Source organism: Mauremys mutica, chromosome 8, assembly GCF_020497125.1.
Source record: "Mauremys mutica isolate MM-2020 ecotype Southern chromosome 8, ASM2049712v1, whole genome shotgun sequence".
Taxonomy (NCBI): domain Eukaryota; kingdom Metazoa; phylum Chordata; order Testudines; family Geoemydidae; genus Mauremys; species Mauremys mutica.
This window is the reverse complement of record NC_059079.1, coordinates 623754-637963: the sequence shown is the minus strand read 5'-3', so window position 1 is coordinate 637963 and position 14210 is coordinate 623754. Positions and strand designations below refer to the sequence as shown.

At 51.8% G+C, this 14210-nt stretch overlaps 1 protein-coding gene across 11 annotated transcripts in view; it reads right to left on the bottom strand.

The window, feature by feature from the left end:
* Positions 1-14210, bottom strand: part of SZT2 (SZT2 subunit of KICSTOR complex) — a 79346-nt gene that overhangs the window by 45364 nt on the left and 19772 nt on the right. For all 11 annotated transcript variants that reach the window (XM_045027418.1, XM_045027429.1, XM_045027428.1 and 8 more), the window contains 6 exons: positions 12496-12701; positions 11838-12062; positions 11341-11419; positions 9793-9890; positions 9273-9441; positions 6632-6746 (listed from right to left, as the gene is read on the bottom strand). In XM_045027418.1, the coding sequence (XP_044883353.1) occupies positions 6632-6746; positions 9273-9441; positions 9793-9890; positions 11341-11419; positions 11838-12062; positions 12496-12701 (892 nt within the window). The remainder of the gene's footprint in view (positions 1-6631; positions 6747-9272; positions 9442-9792; positions 9891-11340; positions 11420-11837; positions 12063-12495; positions 12702-14210) is intronic.

Sequence of the window (14210 nt, the reverse complement as noted above, 5' to 3'; positions counted from 1 at the left end):
ACGACCTTGTGATGCTAAATTTTTGGCTGCGGCTAAGGAAAATTGTCAGGCCAAAGTTCACCAGAACCAAGTTTGACTTAGAAAGACTCAGAGATCAAAACATTGCAGAGTCATTCCAAGCAATGATCAGCGGAAAATTTGCCCCACTGCTTGCTCTAGAGGAATACGTAGAAACAATGACCAGCAATTTCAACGCTGTAATGAATGAGGCAGCAATGGACATCCTTGGTAAACATTGTAAGAAGACAAAACTAGTTCAAACTAGGTGGAAGGATAAACAAAAATAGATCTGGGACTAGGGTTTTTTATTTCAAAAGGGCTAACTTTAAAGATTTAAGGAAATTAGTTAGGGAAGTGGATTGGACTGAAGAACTTGTGGATCTAAAGGCGGAGGAGTCAAAGTTGCAGAAACTATCAGAAGCCTGCATCCCAAGAAAGGGGAAAAAATTCATAGGCAGGAGTTGTAGACCAAGCTGGATGAACAAGCATCTCGGAGAGGTGATTAAGAAAAAGCAGAAAGCCTACAAGGAGTGGAAGATGGGCGGGATTAGCAAGGAAAGCTACCTTATTGAGGTCAGAACATGTAGGGATAAAGTGAGAAAGGCCAAAAGCCATGTAGAGTTGGACCTTGCAAAGGGAATTAAAACCAATAGTAAAAGGTTCTATAGCCATATAAATAAGAAGAAAACAAAGAAAGAAGAAGTGGGACCGCTAAACATGGAGGATGGAGTGGAGGTTAAGGATAATCTAGGCATGGCCCAATATCTAAACAAATACTTTGCCTCAGTCTTTAATGAGGCTAATGAGGAGCTTAGGGATAATGGTAGGATGACAAATGGGAATAAGGATATGGAGTTAGATATTATCACATCCGAGGTAGAAGCCAATCTCGAACAGCTTAATGGGATGAAATCGAGGGGCCCAGATAATCTTCATCCAAGAATATTAAAGGAACTGGCACATGAAATTGCAAGCCCATTAGCAAGAATTTTTAATGAATCAGTAAACTCAGGGGCTGTACCGTACGACTGGAGAATTGCTAACATAGTTCCTATTTTTAAGAAAGGAAAAAAAATGTGATCCGAATAACTATAGGCCTGTTAGTTTGACATCTGTAGTATGCAAGGTCTTGGAAAAAATTTTGAAGGAGAAAGTAGTTAAGGAAATTGAGGTCAATGGTAACTGGGACAAAATACAACATGGTTTTACAAAAGGTAGATCGTGCCAAACCAACCTGATCTCCTTCTTTGAGAAGGTAACAGATTTTTTAGACAAAGGAAATGCAGTGGGTCTAATTTACCTCGATTTCAGTAAGGCATTTGATACAGTTCCACATGGGGAATTATTAGCTAAATTGGAAAAGATGGGGATCAATATGAAAATTGAAAGGTGGATAAGGAACTGGTTAAAGGGGAGACTACAACGGGTCATACTGAAAGGTGAACTGTCAGGCTGGAAGGAGGTTATTAGTGGAGTTCCTCAGGGATCGGTTTTGGGACCAATCTTATTTAATCTTTTTGTTACTGACCTTGGCACAAAAAGTGGGAATGTGCTAATAAAGTTTGCGGATGACACAAAGCTGGGAGGTATTGCTAATACAGAGAAGGACCGGGATATCATACAGGAAGATCTGGATGACCTTGTAAACTGGAGTAATAGTACTAGGATGAAATTTTATAGTGAAAAGTGCAAGGTCATGCATTTAGGGATTAACAACAAGAATTTTGGTTATAAATTGGGGACACATCAGCAGGGGCGGCTCTAGAAAATAGGCTGCCCCAAGCAGCGCGGTGTGCTGCGCCGCCCTTCCTCGGTCCCGCGGCGGGTCCCCTCTTCCCGCGGCTCCGGTTGAGCTCCCGCGGCAGGTCCACCGGAGCCCCGGGACGAGCGGACCTCCCGCGGGCACGGCTGCGGACGGTTCGCGGGTCCGGTGGCTCCGCTTGAGCTGCCGCAGTCATGCCTGCGGGAGGTCCAGCCGAGCCGCGGGACGAGCGCCCCCTCCGCAGTCATGCCTGCGGCAGGTCCGCTCGTCCGCGGCTCCGGTGGACCTCCCGCAGGCATGCCTGCGGCAGGTCCACCGGCCCAGCCTGCCGCCCCCTAGATTTGGCCGCCCTAGGCAACAGCTTGGTTTGCTGATGCCTAGAGCCGCCCCTGCACATCAGTTGGAAGTAACAGAGGAGGAGAAGGACCTCGGAGTATTGGTTGATCACAGGATGACTATGAGTCGCCAATGTGATATGGTCGTTAAAAAAGCTAATGCGGTCTTGGGATGCATCAGGCGAGGTATTTCCAGTAAAGATAAGGAGGTGTTAGTACCGTTATACAAGGCACTAGTGAGACCTCATCTGGAATACTGTGTGCAGTTCTGGTCTCCCATGTTTAAGAAGGATGAATTCAAACTGGAACAGGTAACAGAGAAGGGCTACTAGGATGATCCGAGGAATGGAAAACCTGTCTTATGAAAGGAGACTGAAAGAGCTTGGCTTGTTTAGCCTAACCAAAAGAAGGCTGAGGGGAGATATGATTGCTCTTTATAAAAATATCAGAGGGATAAATATCAGGGAGGGAGAAGAATTGTTTAAGCTTAGTACCAATGTGGACACAAGAACAAATGGATATAAACTGGACACTAGGAAGTTTAGACTTGAAATTAGACAAAGGTTTCTAACCATTAGAGTAGTAAAGTTCTGGAACAGCCTTCCAAGGGGAGTAGTGGGGGCAAAAGACATATCTGGCTTCAAGACTAAGCTTGATAAGTTTATGGAGGGGATGGTATGATGGGATAGCCTAATTTTGGCAATTAATTCATCTTTGATTATTAGCAGGTAAATATGCCCGATGTCAGATGGGGTGGGATCTGAGTTACTACAGAGAGTTCTTTCCTGGGTGCTGGCTGGTGAGTCTTGCCCACATGCTCAGGGTTTAACTGATCGCCATATTTGGGGTCGGGAAGGAATTTTCCTCCAGGGCAGATTGGCAGAGGCCCTAGAGGTTTTTCGCCTTCCTTGGCAGCGTGGGGCACGGGTCACTTGCTGGAGGATTCTCTGCACCTTGAGATCTTTAAACCACGATTTGAGGACTTCAGTAACTCAGACATAGGTTAGGGGTTTGTTACAGGAGTGGGTGGGTGAGATTCTGTGGCCTGCATTGTGCAGGAGGTCAGACTAGATGACCATAATGGTCCCTTCTGATCTTAAGTCTATGAAAAACATGGGTCACAAATGAAATACTACAAATGTGTGACATTAGAAGAGAACTTGAGAGACAAGAACAGCACTGAGGAAGCTGATAAATACAGAGTGATTGGCAGAAAGATCAAGAAAGGAATGAAGGTGGCCAAGGAGATATGGACTGAAAAACAATGCTCTAAAATTGAAGAGTGTATCAATAATAAAAATAGCAAATGAGCCTTCCAGGCTGTAAAAGATCTGACGAAGGAAAGATGGACCAAAGCTAATGCAATTCAAGACAAAGAAGGGAACAGTCTTACAGAAGAAAGGGACATCATCAATAGGTGGACAAACTACAGCTCTTATCTATACAACCTCCAGCCAACTGGAGATCCTAGTGTCTTAGACAGCCCAGATTCAACAGAGGAGGATGACTTTCCAATACTACATGAAAAAGTGGAGACAGCAGTGAAATCACTCAAGAACAGAAAGGCTACAGGTATTGACAACATCCCAGCCAAACTGATGAAATTCGGAGGAGAAATAGTAATAGATGTAGTCACCAAGAACTGCAACAAGATCTGGCAGACCGGTGAGCGGCCCTCCACGTGGACACAGTCACTAATCACCACTCTGCCAAAGAAAGGCAACCTGCAACTGTGTCAAAATTACTGGACCATAAGCTTAATTAGCCATCCCAGCAAAGTGATGTTGAAAGTCATATTGAACAGACTGAAGCCACAAGTGGAGAATATCATCACTGAAGAACAGGCTGGCTTTTGTGCTGGAAAGAAGTACCACAGAACAGATTTTCAATCTTTCATGTTCTATATGAGAAGTACTTACAATACCAGCAGGACGTCTACCACGTTTTTGTTGACTTCAAGAAGGCGTTTGACAGAGTATGGCACAAAGCTCTCTGGGCAGCCATGAAGAAGTACAATGTTGGTCATAAGCTTATTCTTACCATTAAACAACTGTATGCCAAGGGCAGCAGTACAGTTCTCATCAATGGTGCAATAGGAGAGCAGTTTCGGACCACAGTTGGAGTCCAGCAAGGCTGCCTTCTTTCGCCCACACTGTTCAACATCTACTTGGAGCGCACAATGACTGATGCCCTAGAAGATCACATATATAGTCAGCATTGGGGGGCGAACAATCTCAAATCTTTGGGTCGCTGATGACATTGATGGCCTGGCAGGCAGCAAAGATGAACTTGCCAACCTTGTGAACCGGTTGGATGAAGCCTCTGCAAATTATGGCATGGAAATTAGTGCAGAGAAAACCAAGCTGATGACAAACAAATGTGATGGGACCAACTCACATATCACTGTCAGTGTACAAGAGCTGGAGACAGTGAAACAGTTCAAGTATTTGGGGGCAATCATCACTGATGAAGGATCCAAGGCAGAAATTCGGGCAAGAACTGCACAAACAGCAGCAGCAGTGGCAAAGCTAAAGCCAATGTGGAGGAATAAGAACAAACTGAAACTGCTGCACACACTGGTCATCTCCATTTTTCTGTATGTGTGCGAGACATGAACCCTTACAGAAGAACATGAACGGAAAAATACAGGTAGTAGAGATGAGATACTTCCATAAAATCCTGGGCATCTCTTACTTCGACCATGTCACTAATGAAGAGGTCTGCAACATCATCACCCAATGTGCTGGGTCATATGAAGACCTCCTGACGACCGTGAAGAAGTGCAAGCTGAAGTGGTACAGCCATGTAACAAGATCATCTGGCCTATCCAAGATCATCCTCCAAGGGACAGCAGAGGGGAAGAGAAGAAGAGGTAGACAGAAGAAGAGATGGACTGACAACATAAAAGAGTGGACAGGCATGGACTTCATGGAGACTCAAGCACTGACACACAATTGTCAGGGGTGAAGACAATTGGTTGATTGCTCATCAATGATGGTGCCCGAACGACCAATGCGGTTATGGGAGTGATGATGATATTGATATTCTCACAGCAAAGAGACCGACCAAGTATATTATGTTACCAATTACAATTGGTTAATAACGTAATTAAATCAGGCTGCTTTTCCTATTAACCAATCACACGTCTTTTAATATCATGTGCCGCAAAGAGCTGCAGGAGACACATTAAAGCACACTTGCGGCTCGAGTTCCGCAGTCCGAGCATTGCTGCGATAAGAGAGGGAAACCCTTCTGCTGCCACCACTCTTCGGGAGCGGGTCAAATGTGGCAAAAAGCGGGCTGGGACTCAGGACTGAATTAAGCTGGAGAAGGAGAGCTGTTTGGCTAGGAAGAGTATAACCGGGAGGGACAGGACAGAATAGGCTGAATACCAGGGAATCTTAACCGCGCAGGGAGCACATTCAGCTGTGAATCCATCCTACACAGGGAAGCAGGGGCTGCATTCATGGGCACCTAGTACCAGAGGAACCCCTGGTCCGGCCTTGCCAGGGAGAGGGGCCTGAACAGGGCTTCCCCAGCTCTCATTCCCACCTTCACTGGCTGGTGGTTAGATCCCGCTGCCCAATGGTGACAGGTTTACCTTGCCACACAACACAGGGCCAGTGGCTCCAGAGTGGGCAGGGCTTTCAGAACAGCTCAGCTCCCAGGGGAAGTACTTATTGCTCGAGAACAGTGGAGATGCTGGAACTGAGCTTGCCTGAAAGCCTGGCCCTCGGCTGTACAGCAGCCAGCCAGCTGCAGGGACCTTGCTGACAGAGAGCTTCTGGGCCTGTTCTAGTTCCCATACCACTGGTGGACCATTGCTAGCTGCAGCGCCAGCACAAAACTGCACAAGCAGGAACGTGTCCCCTTGCTGTGCTGCCCGCCAGGACCCTTTTGCTTCTGGAGGTATGGTCACCCAGGTTAAATGAGTCGAGGTTCCTGGGCAGCTAGTGCACCAGATCAGGAGGTGCCAAGGGAACATGACCCGCAGACAGGTAGCTGCAATTTCTAGCTAAGGGATTTAGTGCTCCAAGAGGTTCAGAAGGGTCCTGAGAGCAGAGCTCCTGGAGCATCAAGGGAGCTCCCCATGGTTTGGTCTGTAACCCTTCCTACATTCAGCTGTCCGTCTAGGTGTTCAGCCCACAGCAGGTGAGCGCCTGCTCCTAAGAGGGATTCTCTTTGCAAAGAAGCTGAGACACCCACGGTGCCCAGTCAGGGAACAGGGAATGGAGACAGACAGCAGCTCTTCCTTGCCCAGAACTGCTCCGCAAGCCAGAGCGAAGGATTTCTCCTCCCCTTCCTTGAGACCTCAGGGTGTCTGCTGGCTTTCACAAGCCCAGCCCGCCTCCTCGCCAGCTGAGCCAAAGGCTGGGTGATCTATGGGAGCAGCACAGGAGGCTGAGGCTGTCAGACGGAAAGAGGGAGCTGTCAGAGCTTCAGAATGAGCTGCTGAGAACTTCGTCTTGCTGGCAGTAGGCTCTGCCCCTGGTTCCGTCCATCATGCCAGAGCAGAAACAGATTCTTGACTCACCTTCAGCAGTCTTGGCTTCCAAAGCCGGGGACACCCACTCCTTGTTCTGGCATAGCTGGCTGATGTACTCAAAAGTTAGCATGGTGCTAATGCAGGCCAGATCCCTGGGGTACAGCTGCAAGAAGGATACAGGCTCAGTCTTGAACAAGCCTCAAGCAGAAGACGACCCAGGGCAGAGGAAGTCTGAAGGCAGGAGGGTCCATCCCAACCCTCCTGATCTCCCTTGTTTCCACTCTCATCCTCTGCTTAACCCGTTGCTCTCCTCTGGCTCTTTCACTTACAATACTGTCATGTTTCAGTCTCTCTCATCTTGGAAGTCCACCTTTGACTCCACTTGCCTCTCCAACTATTGCCCCATCTTCCTTCCATCACTGAAGGCACCATCTATAAATTGGTGACTGAGTTCCTCTCCTCCAATTCCACCCTAGACCCTCCAGTACAGCTTCTGCTCCTTGCACTCCAGGAAACCACTTCTGATGAGGACTCCGTGACCTCTCCCTAACCAAAGCTTAGAACCAGTGCTCCGCCTTCACCTTCTATGATCTATCAGCCATGCTCCTCTTGAAACCTTGGCCTCCCTTGGCTTCCGTGACTGTCCTCTCCTAATTCTCTAGTCTCACCTTCAGTGTGTCCTTACGTGTCCTGCACCTTGCTGGGGGAGGAGGGGGTTTCCACAGGGCTCTGCCCTTGGTCCCCTTCGCTTCGCCCTCAACACCTTATCTCTAGGTAATTTCATCCACCTACACAAATTCAACAGCCATCTCTATGCTGACGACGCTCAGATCTACCTCTGCTCCAGACCTGTCTCCTTCTCTCTGTTGTGTGTGTACATGCTAGCCAGCACATACTGGTCGGCATATCCACACACATCTATCTATCTTGTATTAGTAGGTATTATCCATACCATTATATACATTAGTATCCATTAAACACAAATATTATAGCAACTGCATAGTTTTGGGAGCACACCTTCTGCGTAAAGTGAATGTAAATGGCTCCTGAAGACTGGTATCACAAAGAACCGTTTCCCCTGTACATTATTATTGGCTCATAGCTAAGGCTAAGTTTTTGTCACAGATATTTTTAGTAAAAGTCACAGACAGGTCACGGGCAATAATGAAAAATTCATGGCAGCCCATGACCTGTCCTTAACTTTTACTCAAACTACCCGTGACAAAATAGGCAGCCTGGGCAGCTCAGGTGTGGGTGGAGGGGAGGGGAGCTGGAAGCTCCAGGGTCCCCCTCAGGTGGCGGCTCCAAGCTCTGGGGTCCCCCCACCACCCGTGGGGATAGGGAGCAGCAGGGGTCCCCCCTGCCAGCCAGCACTGGCTGATGTCACAGAGGTCTTTGGAAGTTACGGATTCCGTGACTAAAATCGCAGCCTTACTCAGCAATAAACCTGACTGACATTGGCTATTTGGTCTCTGAGTATCTTTCATAGTGAACCAAAGTCAAACAACTGTCCATACAATTTATCAACATGTCCAAACTAAAATCTTGGCCTGCCTCCCTGACATCTCATGGATGACTACCCATCAGCTCCAGCTCAACCTGGCTAAAAAGCAGAGCTCTTATCTCCCTCCTGCATCTCCTTTCTCAGTCATTGCGTACACCATCACCATCCTGCCTGTCACTCGGGCATGTAACCTAGGGAACACCTTTGACTAAGACTCTCTTTAGGTCCTCACATCCGGGTACCTGTCTCTCCAATTCTTTCTCCACAGCATCTGTAAAATAGGGCCTTTCCTAAACACGTACACAGCTGAAGCACTCATCCAGGTGCTAATCACTCCACATCTCAATCGCGGCAACATTCTCCTCCTGGCCATGCCAAACGCAGCCAGTGCTGCCGTAGAGATCATTTTCTTACCCCATTGCTTTGACCAAACTCCTTTCTTTGCAACCCTTCACCAGCTCCCCTTGCTCTACTGCATCAAATGTAAGCTACTTGCTTTCACTTTCTCTCTCTTGTTCATGATTGTGGTGTCCACTCCTGCCTCTCACCATCCCGAGGCCAGCCTCCCTCACCCACTTGGCATAGGTACAAAGGTGTTTGTTTGAACATTTCTCCCATGCTGCCCCTTGCATCCCATAAACATCTGTAAAGCTGCCTCACTACTCTCCTTCAAATCTCCCTTAATGATTTATCCTCGTGCCTAGGAGACCTAGTCACGGGCTGTGCTAAGTGGTGCACAGACAGAACAAAGACAGCCCCTGTGCCAGAAAGCTTCCAGTCTGAGCATAAGACAGAGAGATGGGTACAGGCAGACGGGGGAGCACGCAGAGACAGTGAAATCCTATTTGTCATCATGATGGGCAGTAGGTTCGGTGCACCAGCAGACGGTTGCCATAGTTCTGTGGGTATCACAGCAAAGGAGAGCTTTGAAAAGGACCACCAGATAGCTTTGACCTCCCCAGGTCTCCTTGGCCATGATGCCCAGAAAAGACCTGACAACGGCAAGGCCGCAGGTGTGCTGAGACCGCTGCCCATCCTGCTGAGCAATACTGTCCCATTGTTTCCCTGCACTTTGCCGTCTGTCCGACCATCTAATGTCCCACGCTTAGAAAATTTTGGTTTGTGTTTGCACGGGGCCTAGCACGTGACTGGGCTCACCATCCTCACCCACCCTTGGAGACTCACAGCTTTGGGGATCTTCTGGTAGGGCAGCCCTTGGAGATACCTCCAGTTCTCAGCAGTGCTGTGGATGTGGCCACTCTGTGGTTCCACCCAGCACTCAGTGACCAGGTTCAGCTCGGTGTCCATTTCGATGGCCTCCACCTCTGTGTCATTGTCATCATCTGTAGAGAAGCTGGAGAACAGCGTAGGTGGTGAGCATCCTGCACATCCAGGTGTTTGCTCAGGCCTCTCCACCAAGGGCTGCACGGGCTCCAGACACCGCCCAGGGCAGCACCACCCGCCTACCCCTGTAGCACCTTCCACCCCCAGAGAGCAGGCATCAATGGCTAGCCCGCTCCCACAGCAGGCCACGCCCAGCGAGGCACGCGGGCACTGCAGCTCCAAGCAGCCACAGCCCAACAGCTGCCACGGGTGCGCTAGGTACAAGCCCTCCCCATCCCCACACACTGCCTGACAGGCCCGAGGCCAGGAGCCAGAGGGGCTGGCTCTCAGTGCTACCTGGGAGGCTGACCCCTGACCTCACCTGTCCTTGGTGGAGGTAGAGTGTGGCGGGAAGAGGACATACTGCACGATGCAAGTGTGCTTCTCTCTGCCACTGCTGTCATCACTGGAGGAGTCACTCTGCAGCCAAGACGCTGAATGAGCCCAACTGGCAATAACGGCACTAATGTGTGCCTACCCCCTGCCTCCACCCAACCCTCTGCCCCGTCACTGTGCCCCCGAAACACAACCCACCGCTGGACCTCCAACACTTGCACCCATGCGTGCCTACCCCCTGCCTCCACCCAACCCCCTGCCCCGTCACTGTGCCCCCGAAACACAACCCACCGCTGGACCTCCAACACCTGCACCCATGCGTGCCTACCCCCTGCCTCCACCCAACCCCTTGCCCTGTCACTGTGCCCCTGAAACACAACCCACTGCTGGACCTCCAACACCTGCACCCATGCGTGCCTACCCCCGGCCTCCACCCAACCCACTGCCCCGTCACTGTGCCCCCGAAACACAACCCACCGCTGGACCTCCAACACCTGCACCCATGCGTGCCTACCCCCTGCCTCCACCCAACCCCTCTGCCCCGTCACTGTGCCCCCAAAACACAACCCACTGCTGGACTGGCAACAGTGGCATCAATGCATATCTACCCCCTGCCTCCACCCACCCCTCAGCCCCCGAAACACAACCCACCACTGGATCTGCAACACCTGCACCCATGCATGCCTACCCCCTGCCTCCACCCAACCCCTCTGCCCCATCGCTGTGCCCCCGAAAACACAACCCACTGCTGGACTGGCAACAATGGCATCAATGCATATCTACCCCCTGCCTCCACCCAACCCCGCAGCCCCCGAAACACAGCCCACTGCTGGACCTGCAACACCTGCACCAATGCGTGCCTACCCCCTGCCTCCACCCACCCCTCAGCCCCCGAAACACAGCCCACTGCTGGACCTGCAACACCTGCACCAATGCGTGCCTACCCCCTGCCTCCACCCACCCCTCAGCCCCCGAAACACAGCCCACTGCTGGACCTGCAACACCTGCACCAATGCGTGCCTACCCCCTGCCTCCACCCACCCCTCAGCCCCCGAAACACAGCCCACCGCTGGACTGGCAACACCTGCACCAATGCGTGCCTACCCCCTGCCACCACCAAACCCCTCAGGCCAGTCACTATGCTGCCAAAACGCAGCCCACAGCCAAATCCGTCTCCTGTCACTGCTCCCCTCGATCCCTCTGACCTACTTCCCCATGCCCCTGCAATAGCCCACCCCCAAGTCCCTCTGCTCCCAACCCCTCTGCCCCCAATCCCCACACCTCCCCCACCACTCCCCACCCTCAAGTCCCCCTTCCTGTGGCAGGGAAGTGGAGAGGGAGCCTACACATTTACAGCAGAGAGCTCTCCAGTGCTCCATAGAACCCTTCAGCCCCAGGGCTGGGGAAGAGACAGGAGCCGCTGAGCCCCAGGGAAGTGAGTGGGTCTCCCCACGCTCGTTCCCATGGTGTCTCAGAGCATGTCCCCCTGGAGGTGCTGGGAAAGCAGGCTGGGTGTGGCAGGGACAGGACTCACCCGTATGGGCAGCTCCAGCACCATATTGATAATTCCGTCTCCACTGGATGCAAAATGGAAGCCCTCTGACAAACGGACCCTGGGCAGCACCACAGAAAAGCACTGGGAGATGAGCAACTCCTCCACTCCCCCTCCCCTGACAGGAGCCCCTCAGCCACAGGAACTCCTCAGGCCCCCCCAGCAGGGACTGGATCTGAGCCAGCCCCAACACACCGGGAGTAGCTTGGCATGTTACACAGACATAGCCCAGACCATGGTGACATGCTCCAGGAGACGCCTCCTGCGCCCTCACGTCAGGAAACCCACTCTCCCTTAGCTGGTGGCAGCAGGACTGGGTGAACCCCCCAGACCCAGTGGTTCTGGCCGCTGCTCACAGAATCAGAGCCGTGCTGAGATGGGTTATGGGACCCCAACCCAGCCTCAAACATTCCGGCCCTGCCCTGGGGTCTGCACCTTCGGAAAGGGCAGCTCCCCGCCCCCTCAGTTGTGACACTTACTCAGTGAGTGTGGACAGGAGATGGGCTACAGCTGCAATAGGCACCGCTGGGGCCAGCCCCGACTGGATGCACCAGATCCAGCGCTGGTGATAGAAGTAGCGGGAGAGTGAAGCCAGGGTGGAGGAGGCAGTGCGGTTGGCCACCATGGTGAGGGGGCCAGACACAGGGGGGTGCTCCAGGGTGAGGATGAAGGGAGCCCGGTAGTCAGAAGGCAGCTTCTCATATCTAGAAGGGTGGAAAGGAGAACGACCAGCCGAGGGGGAAGGGTCCCCAGACGAGGCCTGGACTTCTGGCCTGATCCTGGATCTAACCCCACGGGGGCGGCAGCAGGAAGGCTGGGATCTGCTCCACTTCAGTCCCTCCTCGGGGGCCAGTGATCCTCTCTCCCTCTCCTTCCGCTCTGGCCAGGTTCGGATTCTCCAGCGCAGCACTGACCCCGAGCCCTACAAGTCACAGCCACTCCTGGGCCATGGCCACAGCTCTGTCAGAGAACACGCCTGCTGAACCCACCCCACGGGCACAGACTCCCCAGCCGCCAGCAGCACCAGCCTTCCACTGGCCTCTCCTCGGGCACAGGGCTAACCCTCAGCGCTTCCCCTCCCCACCCCGACTACTAAGCAAGAGGAGCCCTGGCAGCCTGTTGCCCCTCTGCCACTACCTGATCAGGAGCTTCTCCAGCGGCTTGTGCAGCACTACAAGGCAGGGCCTGTCCGAGAGGGCTGGCGGGGCCCCAGCCACGGGTGGGGACTTCGAGGGAGAGCTGCTGCCAAAAGTTTTCCTCTTCACTTTGGGAGTCGCCTCTTTGCTCTGAACCCTGTGGGGGAAGCGCAGCTGCAGGATCCGGTCCTGTAACTCTTCCACTATCTGCAGGACAAAGGCAAAAGGAAGCCTGAGCAGCTCTATTTAGGGATCACAGGGTGTCTGCACTGCACACTACACCCAGATTCCAACTGAGATCTGAGCCCAAGCCCCCCTTCCATCCACGAAGAGATCAGTCTGACCCAGGTCAGCAGGCACTCAGAGCCTGGAGCCTAGGACCCTGCTAGGGGAGAGGGTCAGATCCTGAGTCAGCCACAGCTCGGGCTGAAGCCCTCTCATTTTGCAGCATGGCTGCAGGTCAAGCCACAGTCAGAAGGGCTGCACAGCATGGTGTGGATGTGTTAGCCCATCTGAGGGAGCCAGGCCCAGCCAGTGCAAACCCAGATTTACAATGAAGCATGGATGCTCAAGCAGGGCTTGGAAACATCGAGTCTACAAGCCTGGGTCCTGCAGACTTGGGCTTAGCTACGTCCATGCTGCCTGCTGTAGAGACAAGCAACTTGACGTGAGCTGCTAGAGCAGTGCCTTGGCAAAGAGGGTGAATGTGATCCTGGGATGTACAGACAGAGGAGCAGTGAACCGGGGGGTGATTTTACTTTTGCATGTGAAATTGGTGAGGCTGATACTGGAATACAGAATCCCGTTCTGGGTCCACACTTTAAAATGGATATTGAAGATTGGAGAGGGAGCAGAAGAGTCACAAAACTGCTCTGAGCGCTGGAGAACAAGCTTGATAGTGACAGGCTTAAAGAGCTCAAGCTGTTCAGCTATCAAAGAGAAGATTGCAAGGTGACTAGATTCCAGTGACAGGTACTTCCCAGGGGAGAAAACACCCAGTGCCAAAGGGCTCTTTAACTTGGGACAGGAACCACCAATGGCTGACCGCTGAAGCCAGACAAATAAGGCAGAATTGTTTTTCAATCCGTGAGGGTGACTAACCCCTGGAACAGTCTGCCGAGGGAGGAGATGGACTCTCCAACTGGAGGCCTTTCTGAAGAGATGATTTAGCCAAACAAGTTATTGGGCTCAGCACAGGGGTAGCTGGGTGCAGTGTAATGGTCTGTGTCACACAGCAGGTCAGACTAGATGATCACAATGATCCCTTCTGGCCTTAAACTCTATGAATCAACCACCCCTTCCCCACTCCTGATCAACAAACAGCTCTGCTCTGTGGAGAGAGGCACCAGGAGAATCACTCCCTACTCTCGCCCCATTCTGAGTCTGCAGGAACGCCGTTACACAGGCACTGCCAGATGGGTCCAACCCACAGATCTGCCTAGCTCAGTGTCCTGGCTCCAATGGCTGCAGACGAAGGTGCAAAAACTCTGCTGTAGCACGTGGGGGATAATCTGCCCCCATAAAGGGCTCCTGATTTCTAATAGTTACAGGTTGGGTTAAGCCCCCGAGTTCAAGGTTTTTTAGGTTATTCTGTACCCACGTAAAGGCCCTATCCCTCTTTGAATCTTGTTAAATTCTCGCCTCAGCAACTTCCTGTGACTTCCACAGTCAAATTTCCTTTTATGTTTTTAATTTGCCACTTTTCAACCTCATTGA